At 42.9% G+C, this 26,217-nt stretch overlaps 1 protein-coding gene across 1 annotated transcript in view; it reads right to left on the bottom strand.

Annotated features, from left to right (window-relative positions):
• Positions 1-26,217, bottom strand: part of dcc (DCC netrin 1 receptor) — a 250,072-nt gene that overhangs the window by 150,996 nt on the left and 72,859 nt on the right. Inside the window, exon 2 of the mRNA XM_036529616.1 lies at positions 7,101-7,424. Coding sequence (XP_036385509.1) covers positions 7,101-7,424 — 324 coding nt within the window. The remainder of the gene's footprint in view (positions 1-7,100; positions 7,425-26,217) is intronic.

Here is a 26,217-nt window from a genome sequence, read left to right as displayed (position 1 = left end):
CAGTCATTTCCTGCAATTCACCTCGCATCCTGTCTTTCCGCGCTGTTCCCTAATAGCTGCCATGTCCTGACCTGTCACTTGCCAGAGGACTGTGTAACCTTTCCATCATCTCCCCAGCCTCTGCCAGTGCCTCCGTCTTATCTCCCTTCCACCCTCTGTCTTCCCGTATCGCTCCCTCTTTCTCTCTCCCGCTTTGTGTCCGTCTCACTCTGTCACACAGTCGCTTTCATCTGTGCCCGGCCGATACGTCTCACTGCGGCTGGAGCAGCAGGTGGCGGGTCTCAGTGAAGCGGGGCCTATTGGACGCCGCGTCCCCGACTCCTAAAAAGGCAGGACCCTTCCTTTACCCAAACACTGGGGACAGGTTTCAGGACTCATCAGTGAATTCCTTCCATCGATCGAGAAACGTGTGTTCTGCACCAACGGGCGGTTTTTGCTGGATTCACAGCAAAATGCAGTCGCATTCCACAGCATCCTCACTGGCACGGTGTGGCTTTTCTTGCTTCGGCGAGTTCGCCCAGCTCGGTGCCAGTCCTGCTGTGTTGCCTGTTGATCTACACTCCACCAGAGCAGGAATCAATCAGAAAACGTGGTAGACTAACCCACAGACCTGCCCCAAACCCATACTTCCATTATGTATGTGAAAACAATGGCATAATTGCACTTATTAGAAAGTACTGGGCAAACTTTGGTCTTGGGAGCCCTGCAAGCTGTCAGGCAGCTTCATCCGCCTCAAGAGCTCAGTGAAACACCAAACTACACCAGAGAGAGAGCTTTTATTGCTTTGCTTCATTGTTTGTTATGGCGGCTTCAAGTTTTCCCATTCCATGTCCCACTGCACTCTGTGAACCCTAAGCATAGAGACAGAACATCTGCTTTCCAGTCTGCACAGACATTATATTTGGAAACTGTATCACAATGTGACCTGGAATACTCAAAGCTGTAATGATGTAAAGTATACACACAAATTTATTTGTTTTCCCCTAAAGAAAAAGGTCAATATGTTTGCGTTCCATGATGGCTACAGTTTAGCTCATCATTATATATACATTCTTTGGGAACTGTATAATTTGCCCTTATGCCATTAAGCATGTTTGGCTAAGGATTTACCTCTACAGAGGCTACCTCCACATATCATATATGTTAGCATTTTGTTGACGTGGCTTTAATGGGTCAAGACGTAAGTCCAGCAGTGAAGGATTTCAAATCTGATCTGCATCTCAGAGCCACGTGGCTTTGGTAAAACACAAGGATCTGCTCCTTCTTCAGTTAATGTATCCGTCTGTCACACTTTTGAGGTGAGGCCAGTACCTTTCAAACCTGTCACTGTTCTGGGTTCGTTCTTCCTTCATGCTCAGCGCAGTTCAAGACACTTGGTGTCTGTGTGGGAGCCGGCTGAATGGATGAGCACTCCTCCTGAGTGATTGTGCGTGTGTGTGTGTGTGTGTGTGTGTGTGTGTGTGTGTGTGTGTGTGTGTGTGTGTGTGTGTGTGTGTGTGTGTGTGTATGTGTGTGTGTGTGAGTGCTTTCAGGATTTTTACACAACCTGAGATAAACATCCCTTCTGTGCTCCCCCACAAAGCATATTTCACAATGATCGCTTGTGTTTTTTTTAATCTACATTTAGCTTTGAGAGAAGACAGGCCACAAAACAGCAAGGGGCTGCAGAGATGTTTAGCCACACAGCGGAGGCTGAAAGTGAAGAAATGGAGGCAGACGGTACTGATGATCCGAAATGACAAGCGCACCGTAGCAACTCTTTTTACAATCCCCTTCCCGTATTTTTCAATTACAGAAAACATCTGCTGCTCCTCAAAGTGTGCACAGAGCACCTGCTCTTCACATTGACTTTTTATTATTTTTTTTTAGTTTAGGAGATGGTCACTTGAAAAGACGGCCAAATCAAATATCACCTGCATTTTGCAATCGCAATTCAGTTGGAGTTTTTTTTAAACACAAACAAATAAAATAGTTTTGGGTGGAATCATTGAATGTACTTCTGTAGCTAAAGTTCTGATTTCCATGAATGAGTTTTATTATTTAATTTTGCGATGACTGCATGCAAGTTGAACTGAATTCTGAGAGCCCGTCTTTGCTGGGTGTGAACATCAGGCAGTAGGAAAATAATCAACAATGGCAGTTCATTGAATTTTCTTATTGCTAATCGTTAAATACGGTAAATGTAGTTTGAGTTGCTGGAGAAGGTTGAAAGAGGGTTGAAAGGGTAAACAGAGGACCCCGAAAGAGACAGGAACAGGGGGACAGTTGAGATGGAAAAGGGTGGTCGTTCAAGGACAGGTGGGGGCCAGAGGAGAGAGAAGAGAGAGAGGGAAGTGAAAAGGAGCAAAAGGAGACAGAAGACCAGACAGAAGGAACAGCTAAGAGAAAAACAAACCAAAGAAATATTTGCATCACATGTTTAAACTTACGGTGTGCCTTTTCTAAACAGAAACGTTGCAGTTCAAACATTGAACAGTAAAACGGAGAAAAATCTATTTATCAGTGCTTTTTGGGATGCCACCTAGTACTTTTGTGCTTGTAAACAGTTTTGGGAGAGTGTACTACATTTTTAGTCAAGCACATTTTAAGATTAGTACTTGCACTGAGAGTTTATTTTGAGTGGCATACCGTGCCACTTTTTCCACTCTTGTTACCCGCCCCAACAAAGACCTCTTTGATACAAAGCCACATCTGTCACTTCGGTTTTGCGTATGGAGATTCAAGGACAAATGCAAATAATGAAGAAGTGGCTCTGGTTTTGTTTTTAAACATGAAAGCCTTTTGTTTTCCATTGGCTCTGTGAGGCGATACGCTTGAGTGGAAACTCAAAAATCCACTGAATGCTGTATCTTTATGGACTAAACAAAACACACCGGAAAATGTTGGAGGGAAAGGTCATCGGGGTTGCTTTCTCTTCCACTCTTTACATTGGTATATCTACTATGAAATAACGTTGGAATTGAAGAGTCTACTGTTTGAGCAATATTCCATACAGGTTTATGCTACATATAGCCATACGCCTTTGTCATATACATGTTTTATTTCAGACTGAAACAACACGCTGTTCTCTTGTGCCTCGTTTCTCCGCTTGGTCTCCGTACGAGTGGAAAAAGCTTGGTAAAGTGCTGGCTTTGTTTCCGGAGCGTCCCGCAGACGCGGCGTGCTTTCCCCCCGCCAGCGTGTCAGCAGGTCGGCGGAGGCACATTGATTTATTCCTGGCACGGCCGTGTCTCCGCCGCCATTTGTGCCGGGGCGCCACCCTGCGCCTCACAATTGCCGTTTCACTCCAAGAGGAACCCTGAGGGGCAGCAGAATGGGCCGGCGTTCAGAGAGAGCACATTCTGATCAAATGGCCGGGAACAGACTTCAAACGTCTGTGTTTGCACACACGGATAATTTTGCATGATCCCTTCTTTATGCCTGTGCATTCTGTTGTTCTGCCGGATTGCTTCGTTAGCCCTTTATTGCAATGAAACAGTACAGCCATACTGTAATTAAATAATAAGTGGGCACTTTACATTGCTGTTCATTTGCTTAGCCGGTGTCTATTTTCCAGGGCGACACACACAGCTTACAACTGAGATGCTATCCGTTTTGTGCTGTAGCGATGAAGGCGCAATAGCTTGCCGTAACGTAGCAGTGCTAAACTTTTGATCTCACACAGTTACATTCCAGTTAAAAACCCTACCCACTACACCAAACCAAAGTGGTTTTCTCCGCAATGAACTTTGGGGGCAAAATGATTGTGTGTGGTGACTGACAGAGAGCACCGCGGTGCTACAATGGCAACAGCGACAGCATGGCAAATGAGGGCACAATGTTGAGGTAGCAATTAGTCTTTATGACACTTCCAGCTAGCCAAATGACTGCAGAGCACCCCTGTGGCAAAGACTCCGCACAGCAGAGTGTCTCCTCTTAACTCCGCATGGCATACGGTGGGCTGCCACCTGGCATCGGTTGAAAGAAACCAATGGATGTCCCTTCTGGTTCCTACATCGCAAACTGGTGGCTTCCACGGTTTTGCCATGAGGACAAAGTGTCCTTTTAAGAAAGATCAGTCCTGCTAGCCGCGTCGCTCTAAGACGCATAGAGTGGAACAGCTTGTTCTAACCCCTGTGAAATTAGCAGAGTGCCAATCAAGGCACTCTGCTACACAATGACCTTTGTAAAACTGTTGACCACCTCAACCTGCCAGCACATAGGCGGACCTCAAACTACTTGCCAACAGCACAGATCCCTTAAACAAAATGCGTTCAACTGAACACCCCCCATGGCAAGATATGCAGGAGTGCATTAAATATCTTAAATATTCCAACATATTATTCAATAAGCGATAAACACATGCATAATTACTTCAGTATATGAGCGCAGATATGAGCCAATATGAGCCCATGTTGTGGGGGTGGGGATAGGTTAGAAACCTGCTGTGTCAGATTTCTCTCCAGATGCGAAGACACAGGAGGGGGACGACCGCTGAGATTAAACGGAATGCTGCTGCGCTAGCTGCTGCCGGGGGCCCGAGCCGCCCGCAGGTGGAACAGAATGCAATCTCGCAACGGTTACTTTCGGCACCAAGCAGGTGGTTTTTAAGGGTTGCGCGATTCCCAGAACCGGTCTGTTTGGATGTGATTGGGAAGGGCAGCGGGAGACAAACAGAACAGATTTGAGGGAGAGAGGGGAGATGGAGGGGGGGTGCTCCATTGTATGTAGGCCTGAATATGCTTTTCACAGGATGAGTCATGTCATGGTAAAAAAGGTATTTTTGAGTTGTATTTGATTGTCATGTCAGACCAGCAACTTTCTGATGAGTCCATGGGGAACCCACCCAGCTATTGGAATAAACTCTGCAATGAAATAATGAAGTAAACTTAAGCATAGCACAATAATAAGGCAGAGAAGGGGAACTTATATATTCCCTAAACCTTTTTAACTCCCTAATTTTTTATCTGATCTACAGTTGTTCAGATTGAGTCAGTGGTCACAAAGTTTCAGCTGTGGGTTCCAAGTACCTCACCGGCTAAGGCCCTCACCTCGAGGGCAAGCTGAGCTCTGCAGCCCCGGCACGATCCAGCCATGTCATCAGCAGACAATGACCAGGGGCACACACTGGGGAAAGGGGTGTGTAGGTCAGCCAGGGTCCCCTCGTTTCACCGCCCTCAGGCACCCCACAACTCATCAGGCACCTGCCAGTTGCTCGGCAACAGAGTAGTGCTTATTCTCAGCAGAGTAGCGTCTATTCTCAGCGGAGTAGCACCTATTCTCCAAAGAGCACCCACTCCACTGCAGCGAGCTGTGTGGCTTGCAGTGTGAAAAATATCTGTTGGCTTTGTGCAAATGTATTGAAGGATTGCATTCTACTGGCCTCAGCACTCCTGTAGATTGTTGTGGTGAGACAAACCTAGTATACAACTGCCGATTCCAAAACAGGGTTGTATAAAAGGTATGTAAACAGCATCAACTGTCAGAAGGCTAATCTGGACTGGATATTGCTGCTGTTCTACAGAAAATGTGGTACTGTTTCTTCAGAAAGAGCACGATATATTTGTGTGTATAGATACAGTTTAACCAATTCAACAGCCTGCAAGCCAGTACAAATGCAAAGAAGTTATAAATAGTACAAAGGATTATGAAGGTGACAGTGAGAGAACAGAGGAACACATCCCCGCATGGCTCCTCTATCTGCTCAGGTGAGACAAAGCACTGCGGGCCAGCATCTGCAAAGGTCCTCAACCCTCATAATTAGGTCCTGCATGTTTTAATTAAATAGCAGTTAGTCAGCGGCCCCTGTTTCAGCTGAGTGCTCCGCGAGCGCTTCCCGCCGGCTCGGGGCCTAATTCGGGGGGGGGGGGGCATCCCGCAGTTCGAGTACAACGCGGTGATGGAAGAGGGACAAGCCACCAGACTCACAGCGGCTCCATTAAGCGAGGCTGTCCCTGGCTCAGAAACAGGGACTTTCTTAGTCTTCTGGGAGTGTCTGATGGATTCAAACTCCCATCAGACAGAAACCAAAGGAAAACACGACCAAAGGCTTGAGGAGGTAAAAAAAAAAGAAAAAAAGAAAGGAAGCAGATTTCATTGTTTCTTCAAATTCATTTGAGACGGTCACCGAAGATGATTTTTGATAATAATCGGTTACTGGAGGCAGAATAGGGTAGTCACTGATTCAATGGAGATACAGTATATGCATGATTCCGTGCACGACTGCAGCCCGACACACCCACTCGCAATCTCACTTAAATGCTCCATTCTAAGGGTAGAGGTTCAAATGCATTTCTCCTGTCAATATAAAACAAAGCCCCCAACAGTAAACAAAACAAACAAATCTTCAAATGCTTTGAATTTCATTTTAAGTTGAATAACCCTCAACATCTAATCTAGGTTCTTTGATGTAGAATACAGGGTTTTTTTATGTCATTTATTCTTGTTTATGTTGGAAGTCTATATCCTACTGCTCATTAACAAAGCAAAAGAAATGTATATTATTGTAAGCACAGTCAGATGGCTATGTATAAGACAAAGCTATTTTTTCAAATATTTCAAGACACGATAATGCCAGTTAATGATATTTAATGCATATTTTTAAAAAATGCCTGCAACCCTGCTTTGCTAATGGAGTTTGTTAATGGAGTCTGGGTACAATACAGGAGACAAACCAGCTGAAAAGCAGGGGAATGAACACCATTAGGTAAAATCTAACAGCAATGCACATTATCCTTATCTTTGAATAACAAATTAAGCAAGAGCTGTCTTTTTCACACATTTTGAGTTGCCAGAGACGCACACCGCTTTAAATTTAAATAGAGTTTACGCTGAATTTTTTTAGGTACCCCCGATGTCAACAGCAAAGCACGCTGCACAAGGTAAATAAGCAACATCCTTTTTGCTTGTATCAGATTTCATTTTTATCTGGTGCATGTTTAAAAAGGTTGCTCAGTCTGGCCAAGCACAACAGAAAATACATTCCACTTTAATCCCATTCAATTCCAACAAAATCCCAAATAACAAACTCGTGATGCTGTACGGATTTAAGAAATGTGATGACCGATGAAGTTAGGGAAATAAAAGAAAAACCCTGCGCGTGTGTGTATTCCCGCGCTTACCAGAGACGGTGACTTTGGCCGTCCTGCTGATGATGGCACCCACACCCTCCAGGGAGGCCAGGCACTGGTAGGAGCCTTCATCGGGCCTGTGGTGCCGCGAGTGCACCACGTTCTGCACCAGCAGGGAGCCATTGGCCAGCTGCCGCCTGCGCTCGTCCACCACCGTGCTCAGCAGGACCCCGTCCTTCTTCCAGACGAGGGCGGGGACGCCCTGGTCCGACCGGGCCTCGCAGTCCAGCTGCAGGACGCCGCCGCGGACCGTCACCGTGTCGGCTGGCTCCAGGACGAAGCGCAGGTCCACGAAGCCCCTGGGCGCCTCCGAGCCTGCGAGATCGGGGAGAGGAGAGTGGTTAGCGCCGGTGAGCTTGCACGGGAGCGCTCTGTAATTTACCCGCAGCTCCACAACACCCAGAACAGAACTGGACCCTTCAAGCACACGGCAAGACAAATTGCAGGGATCTTATTACCTGCACTGTATCCTACAACCCCAAATTACAGGGTTCAATCTCATCTTCTACAAGGCAAGACTGACAAAGTGTAGTGATATGGAGCATCACAGCCAATTGTGCTCACAAGGTCTTTCACTAAACGGGCTTGGGATACTTCAGATTGTTTTACATTGTGAATTCAGGCAGTTAATGTTTTACATTGTGAATTCAGGCAGTTAACCAAAGACCTGAACATTAAGCTGCCTGCTGTACCTGGAAGCAAACGTCTAATAGTGTTCTAATCTACACAGCTATTGGTTTTGTTTTTGATAATTAAATGCTATTGTAATGAATTCACACCGGTGAAATTCTTCTTCCACTGACATATATGAACTTATTTGCCCTGTTATTGTCGTTGTCATTGGCTTTCCAAGGGCAGAAGGCATGTACAAAATGAGAGGTATATTTCCTCGCAGTTCTACCACTTAAAGTGCTGAATACTTCGCTTTCAAGAAAGACATACCATACATTTTTCTGATACATTATCCCGAAAGTAACATTGGCCTGTGCAGCACTTTAGACCCCCCCCCCCCCCTCTATTTCAGGCACTTAGTGTCAAGAGACCCAGAGCGTTCCATGGGATCACTGCAATTCCCCATCCCTCGCTGATCATGATGTCACCCACACGGCTACTGCAGTAGCAGTAAAGTCACACACAAGTTTTTATGCGTAAGTATCCGGTTCACCAATACTGCTGACCGCTCACTTAGTTTTCCGTCTTATCGGACATCTATTCAACTTTGCGTTCGACCTCTTAAAGTTTTACCTCCTCCAGCTGATAGTGGGGATGAAACCATTTATCCGAATCTGTAGTAGATTTCAAGATTAAAGCATTTCCTCTTGGCAAGGGCAATGTTTAAAAGCCATCCCGCGGATACAAGGCGGTATCAAAGGCATGCACTCAACCATCTGGTATCCATAGTATAAGCTGCCACCACTTAAAGTTCAACTCTTATAAAAATTGTCTGTTGTTTGTTCTCACTTAGCAATGCCTATAACTTTAACTGAAGTAAATGAATATACAGTAATGTATTTATATGATGAAATTCCTTGAACCTATGAATATATATATAAAAGCTATACGTGTAGGAATGCTCATAAGGTTTCAGTAACTTAAATGATATACTTTTTAGACTGAATGTATGTTCACATAGTGCAGTCAACTCCTGAAAATTGCATATAATGCGGCATTTTTCACTTCACAGAAGTATGTACATAACAGGAGAAAGTAGGATGTAGTCTTCATTTGCCCAGTATGCAGGTTGAGCTTGACTGACAGTAGGAACTGCTAAGTGCTGAAAACATTTTGTGTCCTCTGTTTTGGCTTAATATTCCAGTCCACATTTCACAAACATGTATGTACTATTGCTGCTTGTGCAAACACAGTGCTCCTATGTTAGAGCTTCCCATGTGTTCCAGGATTTTCTTGACTGCCTTTTCCTGGGGTCAGGAAATAATTTTGCAGTTTTTTTCCCAATTGCCCTGGGGTTTTCCCTAGAAAATCCACTGTGCTACTTCTAAAGTGCTTTTTGACCATCTGAATTGCAAAAAAATGTACTATGACAAATATACTTGACTTAACTTGTCAAGCATAACTATAAATACAGCATAACTGAGAGCTATGATTTCATTTCTATTACTTCAATAACATAAGTATGTGCTTTTATTTCTCTTTGGTCTGTGGCGGCTTTCCTTCTTTCTGTGTGCTAACCTAGAAGAGCATGGCTATGCTACAGGTTCTGAGAACAATGATTCAAATGCTAATGTAAAAATCCTTTGGAAAGCAGTAATTTTATTCACACCTTTTTTTTTTTTCTTCCTTGCCTCCCGCATTGAGGTACTTTATCACGTACCACAGGCAAAGCAGAGGCAATCCACACACGCTTCAGAACTAATCCTACACTATGTATGCAGCGGCGGAGAAGTCTGAAATTTAAGCTCAGTCCCTTTTTCAATGTCACCCGTAAAACCTGAGTATCATACTTTTTTTCTTGCTTGACAATCTCTAGCAAAAGCTTTGGTGCCTCTCGGTTTCTTCCCTGCAGAAAGCGAGCTCCTCTCAGCTGGCAGGGGCTTTAATAAGAGACACAACAAAGACCTGGGGGGGTGCAGGAGGATGCCAGCCCCTCCGACAGTCTGCCCAGTGTCACGGCGCGCCGTCTGAGGTGTAATTGAAAGTCCTGTCTGTCTCGCGCTGCCTTTTTCCCCGGGGCTACGCGGAGGAATTCGAAAGTGACGGGCTTGATGGGGGCGGGGGGGGGGGGGGGGGTTGTCGAGCATACAAACGACCGCGTCCTGGGCATGGCTGTCAGAGGGCTCTCTCTGATGTCCAGAAAAAGAAAGCATCCGAGAGACCTGTGGCCCAGCTTGCTGAGACCGGCCCACGCCCCGGAGTGCACTGAGTCATTCTGCCAATTGAGTCAAGCACGGCACCCGTCCCCCAGTGCAAGAGGAGAGGGGAGCACCTGTCCTGTTTAAGAAGGGATCCCACTCCAGGGAGTGAAATGCTATAGCAAAACAAAAAAGTTACATAGAGTGACTTGCAATTCATATCCAGTCTTCCTTTGTAATGGTAAGAGCTCGGGTTCAAACCTGGGCCTCAGAAAACTAAGTATTGAATGTGTGTTGACAGACCAAAGGGGAAAGAGACTTCCACTTCTTTTTATATTGTGCAGTGCAGTCCACAGTTCGGCTGAGAGTACAGCCTTAAACATTGATTATAATCTCACAAAGCTTAGTGCTGCTCCACTTTGTCTGGACTGCATTCGAATGTAAGCTCAAGCTGATATACTGTCAACAGTGCAAATACCCTGTCTTTGAGCCTTATAATAAATAAACATAAACTATGAGAATTTGTAAATGCAGCTGAAGTACTTAGCTTTGAGCACAAAAGCATTTCTAGATGAAGAAAATGAAGATGGGGTCAAATCCACTTCAATCGCAATGCAAAGGACCTAATAATTACATTTCAATTCATCAGTTTCATGCCTTGGGCATCTGAAGTGGGTATTTGCCTTTTGATACAGACACTGATAACTGACACCATTTTTCTTTTTTTAAGTATCATGTCTTTGTTTGTCAGTTGGTGGCCTTTGACCCCCAGGTCTTGGTGAAGGTTCCTTTATTTAAGTCTGGCGTGTTTGGTTCCTTTGATGACTCTGTCCACCTGCCTTGCACAAGATATAATCAAGTCACTGCTATCTGTCCATTATTATCACATCTCAGCATGGTTACCCCTCCAATCCTCTTCATATTGATTCCCCTTCAACACTGTCATTCTGCCCTTCTCTCAATTCTCAGCTTATCTTGACAACTTCATCTCTTTGAACCCCCCACCCCTTTGCTGACACACACACACACACACATGCACAGAGTATTAGAATTATCCATTCCATTCCGGGTGTCCTCTGTGTCCACCCATCTGCCTTTAACAAAACTGATTTTATCTGTGTTTGTATTTGCTCCATCCCTTGACTTTCACTCTCTAGATCTCTCAGCAGTTCACAGTGGGGCAGTGGTTCTGTTGCTCTCGGTCTCTCTCCAAGCTCCTTAGGAGTGGGTACACATTGCCCCCTCTCCTCACACGTAAATCTTCACCACCTTTTCTATTTCTTCCCGTAGGAGCTTTGAGGTTCTCTCCAACAGGACCTTGAGTTCACTTGTTCTGTACATATCTTTGCTTTCCCGTCAGCCTCCCCAGACAGACAGGTCCATACTCCAGGAGTTATTCAAATCTTTCTCTCTTTCTCTCCCTCCCTCTCTCTCTCTACTTGTCATTCCTCTTTGTGACATCACCGTTCGCCTATCTTTCATCTCCCTGGCCTTCCTCTGTCAGTTTCTCCCTCCTATCTCCATATTTCCGCTACTGCTTTCTCAACGGCCTATTTGATGCTGCTTTGCGCCCCTTTCTCTCCCGCTACCTCAGATGAACTCATTTTTGTCTAAACTCCCTATACACAAGCTAAGTGCAGTTGGGCGGTTGAAAGGCTGTTCAAAATGGAACTGCTGCGAGGTGCTTTTCAAAAAAGAATCTTAGCGCTGAATCATGGCAAGACAGCACTCTTGTTGGTCCAATCATTTTTTTCAGTCACCTCTGTCCCCTCGCCATCTTGGGCACAATTAGGAGGACAGCAGAGAAGCTGGGCCTGATCCAGCATCTCTAATGCAAGCTTGTTTACTTTGCTGCACGCTTCGCGGCATCAAGTGAAAAGCACAAATGGCTTGGCTCAATGCCTGCGATGGTGTCACTATCCTCTCTGATCCAAGATCAGTTACACTTGGACTAATACAACTCAGTGAGCCTTCTCTCTGCATTCAACAAGCAAGCAAACAAGCACGCATTACACAGCCTTACATTGCAAATTATCTCTAATGAATCCTGCACTGCTAATAAGTGCATGGTCTTGTAAAACGAGGAATGAGCAATTCCAGTTTTTCAGGCACTGCTGCTTACTACAGGTTTATTAGTGGGGTACTACAGATTTTAGACTCTAAATTAACTTGTGATATATATGTGACAACATGTCACTCTCTTAAAACGATGAATTCATTTTGGCAGAATAAAAACTAAACCCTCCACATGGGTGCAAACAGTTGAACAGAATCTGCATACAAAACCCCCATCGCTTAATCAGCACATAAATAAACTTCTGTGTCTCTTTCATTCTCAACAAGTGCTCAACGACCATATTTCTGATATATTATCAGCAATGCCAGGGACTAACGTACAAAGAAGATTGTGGAAGATCACAAAGCAAATGACGGCTTGGAAATCGCTTGAGTATTATGTAGATGCGTGTATCATTCATTCTGAACGCACACGGCAAAGGAGTCGAATATCCTCTTATAGGTTTAATTTCTTTAACCGTCGGGGCCGCAGAAAGCTGCTTTCAGTCAGTACTTCTGAACGCAGATTCGGTCTGACCTCTTGCCGTTACCTCTTTGCGCCCCCGCCCCTCTTTAGGCAGGGCTTTCCCGCTGAGTGCACGGAGCCGCACTCAGGCGGCATTACGCCTCTTTGCCCCCCTCGGCGCTCGTCTGTTGGCTCCCAGAGCGGGACGGTCCGCTCTGCCCCTCTCCTGCCGCTCTCTCCGGGTCCCGCCTGTGAATACAGCAGCAGCTGTCCGGCCAGCGCCGAGCAGGGAATTCTAAAGAGCGCACTTGAGCTGATCTTTAACCCACGCGGTGCCGGCGCCGGCCCCTGCCCCAGGCTTTGATTAAAAGGAGATCCCGCTTGGATTCTGCGCAGCCCCGCTCCGCCCCCTCTTGTATTGCCTGGGGGGATATTAGGTACACATCCACCCTTCCAAACCAACATCGGCAACCAAAGTGGCTGGAAAACACCTTATGGGAAATAGAACGGCCTGTGTTTTGGTTTGATTTGAAGGTCAGGGCTGAGAGACGTCCTCAAGATCGCTTTAATCCCTCTGATTAAATGTTCCATTCGTGATTACTGCTTGCAGATTCTTCTGTGCATTCTTGATATCTTTAAATGCAGTGAGTTCACCTTCATAGCACTGCCTACAGTAATTTATCTGCCAGTATGTTTATTTCCTAGACACTGCTTTAGATTACAGTAACCCACATAGTGCCTCAAATTTCATATGATCGTCCATACATGTTCCTGTTGGTCTGTGATGTCCAACAAGCAACATGTCCAAGAACATTACAGATTCTTATCATAAAATGAGAGGAAGAATGATGAAGCTGCCCTAGCAGAGGCCCTTAGGAACAGAGTCATTTATTTGATTCTGAGCCTCTTGTGGTGCATACTGGAGGTGTGGAGCGAAAGATCTGAAAGATCGCTGCAGCCTCACAGGGCGCAGCCATGCCAGTTAATGGGTGCACTCATTGGGATGCACATCCTGTTGTCTGTGGGATTGCCTGTGCTGTGGGGTAGTGGGTCCTAGTGGATCAGTGGGATGTGGGCTCCATGCTATCCCACTGCTGTTAGACCAACACAACCTACTGCTTTCAGGGTCAAACATCATTAGCCTCCTCCCCCAAGAAAGAGGGTAAGTCAACTCCTGAAACTAAACGTGGTGCCACCCCCCACCTCCACCAGGCCGTCCGGCGCACTCGAAGTCGCAGACCTTGGAGCAGGGAGGGGGCTAATTTGGCTCGATAGAAGAAAATGATTAGCTGAATCAGGTGGCTAAGTGCCCGGATGGAGCGAATGTTGCTGCAGTCACCGAAACCCCGCAGGATCAGGGTTGAATAACCCTGAGCCTGGATTTTAATTAAGGCAATTACACAGGGCCACAACAGACCTCTAGCCTGGGGATACAGAGTGGATACTGGGGTAACACTGCTGAAAAGCTGAGTGTGTCTGAAATGGATATACCCTGGATGGCAAACCAGTACCATTTCTTAAAAAGATGTTTCACATTCCACACAACAATTAGAAAATAAAGTGATACCAATAAATGGGGAGTGGTCTTTTCTGAAATTACAGATGCCCAAAAATAACTAAGCGGCTAATTTCTGAAAACAAATAAAACATTAATTTAGGCTTTCAAAATGAAAGAAAAACATCTGACATTGTATGTTATTTCAAGAACATGCATGAGAGGACAGAAATGACAAGTTTAAAATGGTTTTGAAACACCCTTTTCAGAGTATTGAAAAATCTCACTGCCGTTTTGAAATGCTTAAATACGATAACCTTATTTGGATTTTCTTGACTCATGAATATTCATTCAAGTGCTTCTTCAGACACTTTGGAACAAGCACATTTCTTAGTATTCGGTTTACATAAAAAACTCACAAGGTTTTCTCTGTGCTTCTGGGGATATAACCTGATTCCTTCTTAATATATTGCAACATCATTACTACCGCCTTTCCCAAATAGTTCAAATACAAACAAGTCCTAAAGGAAGACTGATTTAATAAGCAAAGACAAAACCTACACGACATGTGCACACTCTTTTAATGTGTGTGTGTCAAACATGTCACAGTAACAAATCTCAAACCAAAAGAACAGTAGTCTATTTCATTATCCACTTTTATCTTCACAGTAGGGCATAAATGTGCAAAAACATTATCTCAGTTTAAGCTATAAAATGTTTATAGCAACTCTGGCAATGCATACTGGGATATGAGCACATTTTAGTAATGTAAGTGTCAATTTTCAGGTACAAATTAAATACAAAATAAATGGCGCTTCACGGGGCACTTAAGGTTAAAAATGGTGCTTCAGGAGAAATATGAGTGACTCCATGATTCATCACCGTTAAAACCCCAATTTGAAGTTTCAAAACATAGAACGGATTTATCAGAACATATTTTATTGCAGTATTGAGCCAAAGTAGTTGAATATTTTGTGTCTTTTGGGACTGAATTAGTGAGTAATGGCCAAAACACTAGAGATGGCATTTTTGTTGCAACATAAAAATGTGTTCTTCCTAGAGATTTGTGGTTAGATCAACAGGATCTAACTGATTATTTATGTAAACGGTAATTGCTATATGAATGCACAAATAAAGTTAGAGTCAACACAGCTGAGGTTCATTACCAAAGGAAAACTCTGAAAGTGGCAAATTTCTACCAAACATTAAAACTGTAAATTACATTATTAGAGCTCTCTGCTGTAGCGTTAACCCAGCAGCTTGCTGGCTAACCACAGCACTTTAAAGTAAACAAAATCCTTTTCTGCCAATCACACCCATAGCCAGGACAGACATTAATAAGTTACTGACCAGCATACTTTATTACGTATAATGGTTATTGTTAACATAGACTGTTACCTAGATGAAAGGTGGTTGAACAGGCACTATGTATTATGGGATAGGTCATATAAATCAATGATGTTTATAAAAGCAAATTAACAGACTGCCACACTTCCCTAATCAAGGTGATTTTAATGGCAACATCCATTGAGAAGAGATAGCAATCAATCTATTGATGATCAATCAGCGCAACAATCAATCCAAAAAAAAAACTGAAAAATGATTTCAAGGTTTTTAAAGCAAAAACCAAGCATTGACGTTTGAAAATTACACTGTGCTGATATCTATGGTACATAAAAATCCCTCTGGCCCAATAATAATAGGAAAACTCCATGCTTACAGTTTTAGATACGTGCAATTGAGTGCTATCCAAAGGAGGTCTCTCAAAGAAGAGGCCCAGGGTAGCATACATATGCATGCAGGAATTATAATTTTCAAGAGGAAAATCCCACCTACTTTGCATGCCTTTAATCTGGTGTGAGTTCACTGCATAATCATGATGATTTGTTGCATGAAAAATAAATGACACATCTTCTCCATTAGATTTCTTTATGGAATTCCACATTTCCAAATGCAATGTGACATTACTGAATTACTAGCGGGATATAGCCATGGGGTGGGACATATTTTGGAATAAAAATCAAATGTATGTAATGTTTTATTAACAGTTAGAGAAGTAAATACCTTAAAATACATTATACATACCTACATTAAAATCAAATATGGAGTTAGCACTAATATACATAGCAGTTATCCTCAGATACATCCTTGTATTGAGCAACTCTGGGAAGCATGGTAAAGTAACCAAATATACACATAAATTTGATGCGAACCTGGCACAAGACCAGTCGCTTTATTTTACAGCATATTTAAAGAAGCAAACTCTGTGGCTACAAGCATCCTCTTGGCACTTAGGCATAATTTCTTGGCAGCAGAGACAACATGTCCTAGCTCTGTTTAAACAACACTGTGTGATAAACAGTATGCAGGCATAAATGGACGGCTGCTATACCACATTACCCCGGCAACGCTGCTTTAACAAGATGCTTTGCTGTGCTCTGCTCCAGTGGGAGATTCAATTGACCTGACAGACATAGGTGCTGGCTCCCTCCCGCTGATTCCAAAATATTCTACATTCCACATAAAAAAAAAAAAAAAAAACAATACCAAAAAACCACTTCCTTCTTGTGGCAACTGTATAAAGAATCCAGTTTTATCTTGCTGGTTATGTCTTGTCTAAAATAATACAAATTCTTTGCTCTGTTTTTCAGAAGCAGTAATTTCAAAAAAGTGTCAAACTAAGTCAATTTCTATTTCTGCCCTGCTCCAAAACTAATTTGTTCTGCTTTATTTGTAGAAGAGGAATTGAAAGCGTCACTCTGATTTTCTCGTTACTTACAAAGAGTGTACATACTGTACAGTACGAAATTGCTTTGGCAGCTCTCACCTACAATGCCAGGAGAGTGCATAACGTACAGTAGAACACAAATGACAAAACAGCTGTAAAATGTGTTCTTAACAAACAGGTTTTGATGGAATGACTGGTGCTAAGGTGTCAGGTTAACTCAATGACCTAGCGCAGTCTGTTTGTTATGCTCAGTACACAGCTGATCTAGCGGTTTAACTGGGCCCAGGAGAGGGGATCAGGTTGGACTGGTCCCCATCTGGCCTGCTGGACACCAGCTGTCCCAGTGTCAGTCTGCCTCAGATGGCTCCTGTTCCAGGGCCCTGTGGCTCACAGACAAACCCCCAACTCCCCCCCACCCCTTACCCCTACCCCCTCCTCCAAACACAACCCTGGCCCCCGCTTGCTCTCATTTTTTCCTTTGTCTTCCATACCCAGACTCACAGCCCCCTGCATCCATCACTTTTGATAATGATATAAAAAAGAAATATACACAAAGGTGTACAAGATGCAGAAACAGGCACTTCAACAGGTCAAAACAGTGTTCGAGGAAAAAAACCCTACCGAGTGGGACAAGGGCCCCATAACAATATCACCATGCTGTTAGTTATTGCTCAACTGCCAGCCTGTCCCGCCCTGATGGATGTCCCCTCTGCTCAATAAAGCCGCAGACAGGAATATATCTTTGCGCTTTCCTCGTACATAGGAACATGCCAGCAAAGTGACAATATGCGGTTCCACCTGGGCTCTCCTGACAAACACTTCTGACAGGTGTTGCTTGTTTTCTTTTTTTTTAATGGAATATGAAGGCCATATGATGAAAAATCCGTAGCGGTAAACTGATCGCAACATTGCAACATATCCCGTATCTGCCGTACTAGGGGAGGAGTACCGTGACATTTGCGCAGTGGAGGCTTTTCTCAATTACCCCAAAGTGGGCAAATCTTCGCATGGCGGAGGTGCAGCTGGGCTGCTCCCAGCAATCACAGCAAACAATCAAAGCTTTGAGAAATGATAGCCCGCGCCATCTGATGCCTGCTGCCAACGTCTTGACAGAACACAGATCTTCTGAACAGACTCACAAAGGGGGGGGAGATCAGTGGTTGTTCTCTTTATGCAAAATGCGATAAAAATGGCTGAGCTGAAAAATATGGGCTCTCACACTGACAAATGGATAGCCAGACTGAGAACACATAAATATAATCTCAGTTCTAATGTAACATTAGGGGTGATGTATCGGCCACAATGACATTTTTTGTCCACTGTGAAGGTAAACTTTATGATAAATGAATGCAAATGCATTTTTCTCACAACTGTACCCCATCCCCTTGCTCAATGACAGTCATTCACCCACGGCACACTACAGCTCTGTCGTAATGCACTTTTGTGGGAAGACAGGAAGAAAAAAGCAGGAAATCAAAAATGGAGGGAAAAAGCCAACCTGTGTGTGTACCTAGTCAAGCAATGCTAAACAAGGAAAACAAAACCCATTTAGGCGAGTATCTGTGTAACAGCCTCCCCAACAAGTCCAAGAGTAAGTGGCAAGCTGATGGACACAAGGGGCACAGTACATTTAAATAATGTTCTGCCTGTATCTAAGACACTACATTAGCTTTTGAGGAATACTGATGTATTTTAAATGGAAATACAGTCATGGATAGAGTATGAACTTGCTTATGTAAAGGACTCTTTCCACAGCTTATATTGCACAGCACAAAGATGAAACCCCTAGCATTTATATAGGCTCTATGAAGAACCTTAAAATTTGGCATTTTCACAATGGAAATACCGCCTGACCTGACATTTGGCGAGCTGGTCCTCAACAGAGCTTGGTGTGACTAATATCAGTACTATATCCCCAGCTAAAAAAATTAAATAACCTTGCGTTTTTTGTGGGTGTGGAGGTGCAACCCTTGATGATTTTAGGGCCTGTGTGAAAATTAAAATGATATGAAAATTGAAATCTTTTGAGTTTTGAACTCTTATCTGAGGATTTTGAAGGAAGCAACATAACTAAAAATAGCTTAAATTACAAAAGTGAACTAACTATGAAGAGGGTGATAACAGTCCACATAGACTATAATAACACACGTTTGACTCGAAAGATGAGCTTGGACAAACAAGAATGATGACATGGAAAGAGTATGGAAAGTTATAATAATAATTTTTTTTAAAGAAATCTACCTCCTATAAGCTTCATCTATTTGTGGAGGGTGAAAAATAAAGCAAAGTTCACCTTAGAGGTAATCAAAGTAAGCTAGATGGTAAATTAAACAAACGAGGTAGCTTCGCCTGTGATGGCTCTGTAATGTGAAAGTATAAATGCCTGCATCGTAGGAGTGAGTGCTCACTTAATAATCCATCTCAATAATTCACAGCATGAGGGTTAAGAAATTTGCATGTGTCCTTATCAAAGAGATGTAATAGACACAAACATGCGGGCTCCGTTTCTCTTTTTTTACCCGGCGTGATTTATGTCCGTCATCAGAAAACAAACAGCAGAAAATTACAAAGGCCCACATACATATCAATTATGCGGGTGACAATGCAGGGAACAATAGTTTGAAGATTCATGGCGGTGGATTGAGCTCCGAGATAATTTACGGGGGGATATTTTTTTTTATTTTGGTAATTGATAAAAAGCTACCGTATCTGATTAAATCTGCAGGGATTCTCATTCTGTGCTTGTCAAAGTGCTTCGGTAGGCAGCGGTGACACCTCCTTCCCTGGAGACTAATGGAGGCAAGGAGGATGGTGGGACAGGAACGTTCTGGAGCTCGTCATGCGCAGATGCGGCTGCGCTGTAGCTTTTCAATGCATTTCAACAAAAATAACTACAGGTGCAGGAATTATTCCCAGACGTACTGGTTATATACCTGGATTATGTAACTGGATTATATTTAAGACTACTGAAAACGTGTGGGTAATAAAATGATAGTGTAGAGCAGTGTTTCTCAATCCTTCTCCTGGAGGCACCCTGTCCTGCATATCTTCCATCTATCCTTGCTGCTTGATTAAATCAGGTGTGCTCAGCTAATCAAAAGTGCCACTGATGAGTTCACTCAGGTAGGTAGAGCAAGGATAGATAGAAGATATGCAGGACAGTGTGCCTCCAGGAGTAGGATTGAGAAACACTGGTGTAGAGGACACACTTCACATGGACAGCTTGATGATCCAAAAGAGCCAGTAGGTCTCTGCTCCATCAGAGAGTGCTCTGTAATTGAATCCCCAGTGGAGTGCCTTTTTGCTGTTACCACACTGTATATTGGATCCAGACTTTATCTGTAATACTATACCGGCTTCAGAAAGTAAAAGTCCTGCCACGTATTTGTTCCACCCATGCACTACACCACCTGAATTTAATTAGCACAACTCTTCGGCCAGGTAGAGGAGCTAATTAGTGAAATCACCTTGTTTAGTGCATGGGTGGAACAAATACGTGGCAGGACTTTTACTTTCTGAAGCCGGAGTTTTCCACCTCTGTACTAGAATGAGGATGAGCCATTGAGGTGAAAATTCTGAGTCCCCCATACAGTAAGGCTGCCAGTCCATAATCTAGCTAACCAATGTATGCACCAACTGGCTACAAAAAAACAGAATAGCAAATCAGCAGCTGATAGGGCATAACGGATCTTGTTATTGCAATATTTAAACTTCCTGATTCATTTTCTAAATCTGTGCCTGTCAGATTGCTGGCACGCAGTTGCGATCTGCACGCTGTGTTTGGTGCTGCCACTGATTCATGTGGGTAGTCGCGTCCTGCTGTTACTTCTCATGCTCTTTTATCAGATGCACTGTGTAAGGTGCTCCAGATAAGAAGCATCTGCTGAATAACAATAATGTAATGTAAAGTAATCTAATATAATATGAATATAGCGTGACTTGTATTATTAGTCTTGAACTTTGACTGACTCATTCACAGAAACAAACAAGGGAGCTTTCATGTTATGAAACAGTTAAATTCTGATTCATGTTTTCAGATTTGTTTTCTTTTCTATTTACTTTACTATTTAATGAAAAATTTATTATTTACACGAAAAATATGCATCTTGCCTTTTTAACTGTAATCACAGCAGGGCTTCTGCTAGCAGAGTTGTATAGCAGCTTTAATTAAGTAGAAGAGACTCAGAAGGAGCTACATCAAAGCCTCCTGATGCCGCCATCTTCATGCAGAGCGTGTTTGGTTGCACACAAAAGGGAATGCAGTGTGATGTAGCTGTTAGGGAATTGGACTTGCAACCAGACATATGACTAGAGGGTTGCAGGCTTGTGGATACTGGAGTTGTATTTTGAATAGAGTACAAAAGTTCAGTTGCTTTAAATATCTGTCTGTACCGCAGATCAACATTTCTGATATGATATTCAAGCTATCAGAGCTGGATGCAACTAAACGTGGTAATAGTTTCATACAGTCATTCAGCAAAGAAGTGGAAACAGATTCATTTATCACGGTCATTTGTATATCTACTACTTCACCACCTCAGTTTAGCAGAACTGTTGATGCATGGGTAATTAAGGATATAACTGAGTGTGTGTGTGTGTGTGTTTGTATGTGCGTGTGTGTGTGTGTGTTTGTATGTGCGTGTGTGCGTGTCTTGGTCTGGGACCACATACTCATGATGTTGGTCTAGATCTCAGCATATACTGTAGGCCTCAGTCAAGTCTTAACATAATTCTCTATGATTTTTTTTCACCAACACTATCATTGTTTACCCAGTAGAAACTACCCTTCGGTGCACACAGTGTAAGAATATTGTCAGGGATTATCATCACTTCGAGTGACAATGGAACAATGGAAGTTTTCCATTTCGAAACAGACTAGCAAAGTTATCACAGTTAGACACATGCCAAATCAGTTTTGAAAAAGAATACCTTAGCTATCAACACACAATGTACTATTCATCTTTCGTGGAATTCACCTTTCCCAAAGAGTTGAAGTTGTAATACCATAATTAATACAGATGTCAGTCATCAAAAACTGAACATAATTTAAAACTGAATTTAATATGGAATTTCTAGGGATGTTATCAACCCTCCCTATCCTGTGCTTGCATTACACAGAAATTTGAGGCTGGGAAGGAAGCAGCTACATGCAAACAGGCTGCAAGCCTTCTTCCTGTCTTCCCACTCGCATGGTCACACTGCATACACTCCATTGGGGTCCTACTAATTACCCCAAAGTACCATAAACAACCACAAAATACCGCAAAGTACCACAAAGCACCACAAACATTGTTTGTACCATTATTGGTACTGTGTGGTTGTTTGTGGTACTTTGTGGTATGCTGTGGTACTTTGTGATACTTTGCGGTATGTTGTTGTCTGTGGTACTTTGTCGGAATTAGCAGGGCCCTTACATTGCTCAATTTTCTTTCAGAAAACAAAGCACCCCTTTCCCCAGCCAGGACAAAAACATAGGACCTCCATGTTTCTTATTTGTGTGTCATAAAATAGCTAATGTCCCGCCAGACAGGACAATGACAGTGACAATACCTTGGAGTACAGCAGTAAACGCTGTATGTCCGTAACAGCACACAAACACCAGCTTGTCTTTAGAAAAGATCCAGGTATTTAAGGAAGGGACAGCAATGTTGATCTGCTGTTAAATGGTGAGTGTTACACCACTTTTGGATAAGGTGATCCATAGAAGATCCCAAGCAGAAACTGCTGTGTGCGGAAATGCTTTCCAAATATCTAATATACTGTTCTGCAGTGGTCCAAATTTAACAAAAGTAAAGAAAGTCTTCAGTCAGGGGGACATATTTGTGATTCATCACAGAAAAAAACTAATCACAACATATCCTATCATATCTGCTGTTTCCAAGGAGCAAGATTATTACAGTAAAACTAATTTTGGTGGGAGCCTCCATAAATCTTTCTAGCCGAACTATGTGTACTGCAGTCCCTGAAGCTAATTGTTCTTGTGACGTACAGTGCATTCTGTGGTCATCTAGGTGTATCTGTTACCATAATATTTTAATATTAATAATTATTTTTTACTGAGAGAGGGCATTTTGAATATACATTTCAATCAATTCTGAAATAACAGCCAAAAATAATTGCAGAGCGCTTTGAACTTCAGTCTTTTGTAGTTATTTTTGCCCTAAAATGATAAAATAATGGGAACTAGAATAGCTTAACAAATGTCATAGTAATATCACTTATGACATGATTGATGATATAGCACACCCTCTGTCTCAGTCAGAGTATATCACCTTGTATAACTGTTTATGAATGTTTATATAGTGTGTATGAAGGCATTATGTAGTTCTTAAATAGAACCCTTTTCAGAAAGTATGTCCATAAAACGTTATCATACATCTCTGTTTTTTTCTTGTCATTCATTAATTGTTTTTCTCTTGTTCATCATAAGCCACATAAATGTGTGGCTTAGCCCTGAGATTTGGTATTGCTTTGTCTTGCCATGTTTAGCCCAGTATTAATCTATATCTGGGGCTCAAGGAGTCTGGTCTTGGTTTTGGCCTATACATGTCTGGTCTTGACTATATCGCTGGTGTGTGTGCACATATATGTGTGTATGTAGTGTGGCTGTGTGTATGTAGTGTGGCTGTGTGTGTGTGTGCGTGTGTGCCTGCATGTGTTTGTGCATCTGTGCGTGTGTATGTACATGTGCTTGTGTTTGTATGTGTTTGCACGTGCAAGGAAGGGATAGAGCTAAATAATATTTTCAGGATAACTGAAACCCCAATCCTTTCTAAGGTTGCAAAAAGTAGCACTTTCAGTCTCTCACCTTAGCAGGCCAGCTCTGATATAGCGCTCCCACCATTAGTGTAACAGCTAGTGCAGATGGCTAACGAAAGCATAGGAAAGAGATGGCCAAAAGGGAGTAAGGGAGTTTACTCCAGGCAGAAGTTTATTAGTGTACCATGTAGAGTACAGATTGCTTTCATGAGAAAAAAGTCTTTGATATATCAGGTAAAGAGTTCTTGAATCAGAACCAAAAAACTGTACTACTGATCTAGCTAAAAGAAAGCAGCAGCCAACATCAAACAAAGGACAACATAAAATTTTTTTGAAAGAGCAGTATCCCTAATCCTTGACTAAATAAATAATGGAGAATGGAAAAGCAATTATTTTCAGAATTATTCCCTGGCTGCAGTAATTAAGCTTAAGTCTGGTGGCGGTGATTACGATCAATAATCTATCCATCATTCCAGCTCTTACTTCACCAGATGCTGATCTTGGCTGACCTTTTCAATCAACAAAGAGCATTTGAATGCACATTCCTCATAAGGCTGGAGTCAACTGAAAGTGGGCCAGCACACCCTCCGGTTGTGAGGAGTGCTGACCAAGTCAGGCATTAACCAGTCCAATCCTCTTACGGCAAATCCTCACTCCTCCATACAGTCCTGAGGACATAATAGAATAAGCATAAGCCATGCTAGTTAAAAAAAAAACATAAATGCGTGTTTCCCTCTTAACAGCCATAGATCACATTGTTGTAAAGCTCTTACCAGCGTGTTGATATTTGATGTTTAATACTGGTACGCTTAGGCATAAATCCTTTTAATTGACTATGACTGTGTGACTACAACGAAAGTATTCTTTCATTTAGTCCACATGACTCTGACTATTAACAAATGTTCTGAGAAATGTGACCCCGATTATGAGAGCATGAATGTTGAAAGGTTATGAATGGGATAGTTGCATGTACACTGGGGGTGGAAAGACGCAATGCATAATGCATTATTCTGATCAACTCAGACAGACTAAACACAGCCTTTTTTCACCTCAAGCACTCGATTACGGATGTGCCAGTGATTCCAGCATGAAATATTCACTCAGGATCACATTAAAAACCTTTCATAGTTCACTTCATAAACAGAGCGCTTTTAATAAGGCGCATGTAAAGGCATTGTGAATTTCCTGGGCCTTTTGCGACACAACTTATTTATTTATTTACCTTTGGACATCAAAAGGACCCGACGCTTTCATCGCAAGGTTTCGTGAGACAAAAGCGAAGACGCCATCGCCCGAAGTGAAACGAAGCAATTATGGCGAACGATGAGGACGGAATTACTAACGCCGCGAGCCTCCGGTTGCGGGCGAGAAACCTAATCTTTTGCTCGGTTGATTTCTGCAAAACACTTCAACTCATTTCCCCCCCAGCCCCATAGCGCCCACCCCCTCCATCCCCCATCCCCCACCCCCACCCCCCGCCATTCTCTCATTCGCTATTCCACGCCTTCTCCGGGAGTGATGCCTTTAAGCATTATGGCCATGAAGGATGGTAAAGCAGATAAAGTGAGCCGAGAGTAGACACAGCCTTGATTTCAGATGCGGCTCCACGCGTTGGGGAGTCAGAGGTCGGCCGGTAATTTATGGACCCATTTTCCCTCATTCCTGAAAGCAGAACAGTTTCCTTCAGAGAAGATCTCTGCTGATCCTTGGAGCTGCATTCTCCAAGACAGACTGTTCTTCTTTCATGGTGGTGGGGGGTTTGCATATGCAGATCCAAAAAACAGCTCCATCCAGTCTTTCATGCAGACTTTTAATAATGCCAGACTGGGACATTTTAGCAAACGAAGGACATTACCTATTTAAAGAGACTTGGGCTGCATTTCAGAATAACAATCTGATGTACGTCCTTGTACCATTTTTGCCTGTGTTGGTCCAGTGCTGGATTAGTTTTTTAGAGTCAGTATCCTCTTTGGGTGACCTAAGTACAGGTGCCAAACTTCTAATAGCTTTAGTCCCGTTTTCAGCAAATGACAGCACTATGACAGCCACCTCCAAGCCTTTCTGATGTGGACGCGGTGAAACGTAAAACAGGCTGGGCATAATCAGGGCTGGAAATGGAAACTGTTACAATAACAGCAGCCCCGGTCAGGTTGCACACAAACTCATATTGTTCTACAGCACATGCTTCTTTGAACTGCTGCTCTCTCAACACTCCCTTCAACTGGATTTCATTTGGGTCAAAGCACAGAGCACAAGGAAAGACCTGTTCAACCTCAGATCAAGAGAAAAACAGTAAAGGGGAGATTGGAACATCTGACTCTTTTTTTTTCCTTGGGAAAGCAACAATTCGTTCAATTCTACGCTACACCATTGACACAGAAATAAATCCTCCATAGAAAAGGCCTCTATAGGTTATAGATTTCACCTGTCATCTATAAGGGCATTGTGTTAAACATTGCAGATAGTGCGCTGATGAATTATTTAGCCTGTATCGATCGGCCATATGTAATTGCGTGTTCAATAATGTTAATGTACATACAGTGGGCATTTCCAGTTGATCAATTGGTAGGGCCAGTTGGGATCTAGTACAACACATAAAGATGTTTCAGAATATGATGCATTTTATAGTGGAATTATAGCATATATTTAAAGCATTAAACAATCTTTAACAACATTTATTGCAAAAACATGTAAAACACTATATATTAATTATTGCCACAAATTAAGTTGTGCTTTTCTCTAGGAAAAATATCAAAAAGTACCCTTGTGTGTTGACATTAAACATTGACACTACT

Source organism: Megalops cyprinoides, chromosome 5 (genome assembly GCF_013368585.1).
Source record: "Megalops cyprinoides isolate fMegCyp1 chromosome 5, fMegCyp1.pri, whole genome shotgun sequence".
NCBI classification, from domain to species: domain Eukaryota; kingdom Metazoa; phylum Chordata; class Actinopteri; order Elopiformes; family Megalopidae; genus Megalops; species Megalops cyprinoides.
This window is presented reverse-complemented; position numbering and strand designations above follow the sequence as displayed.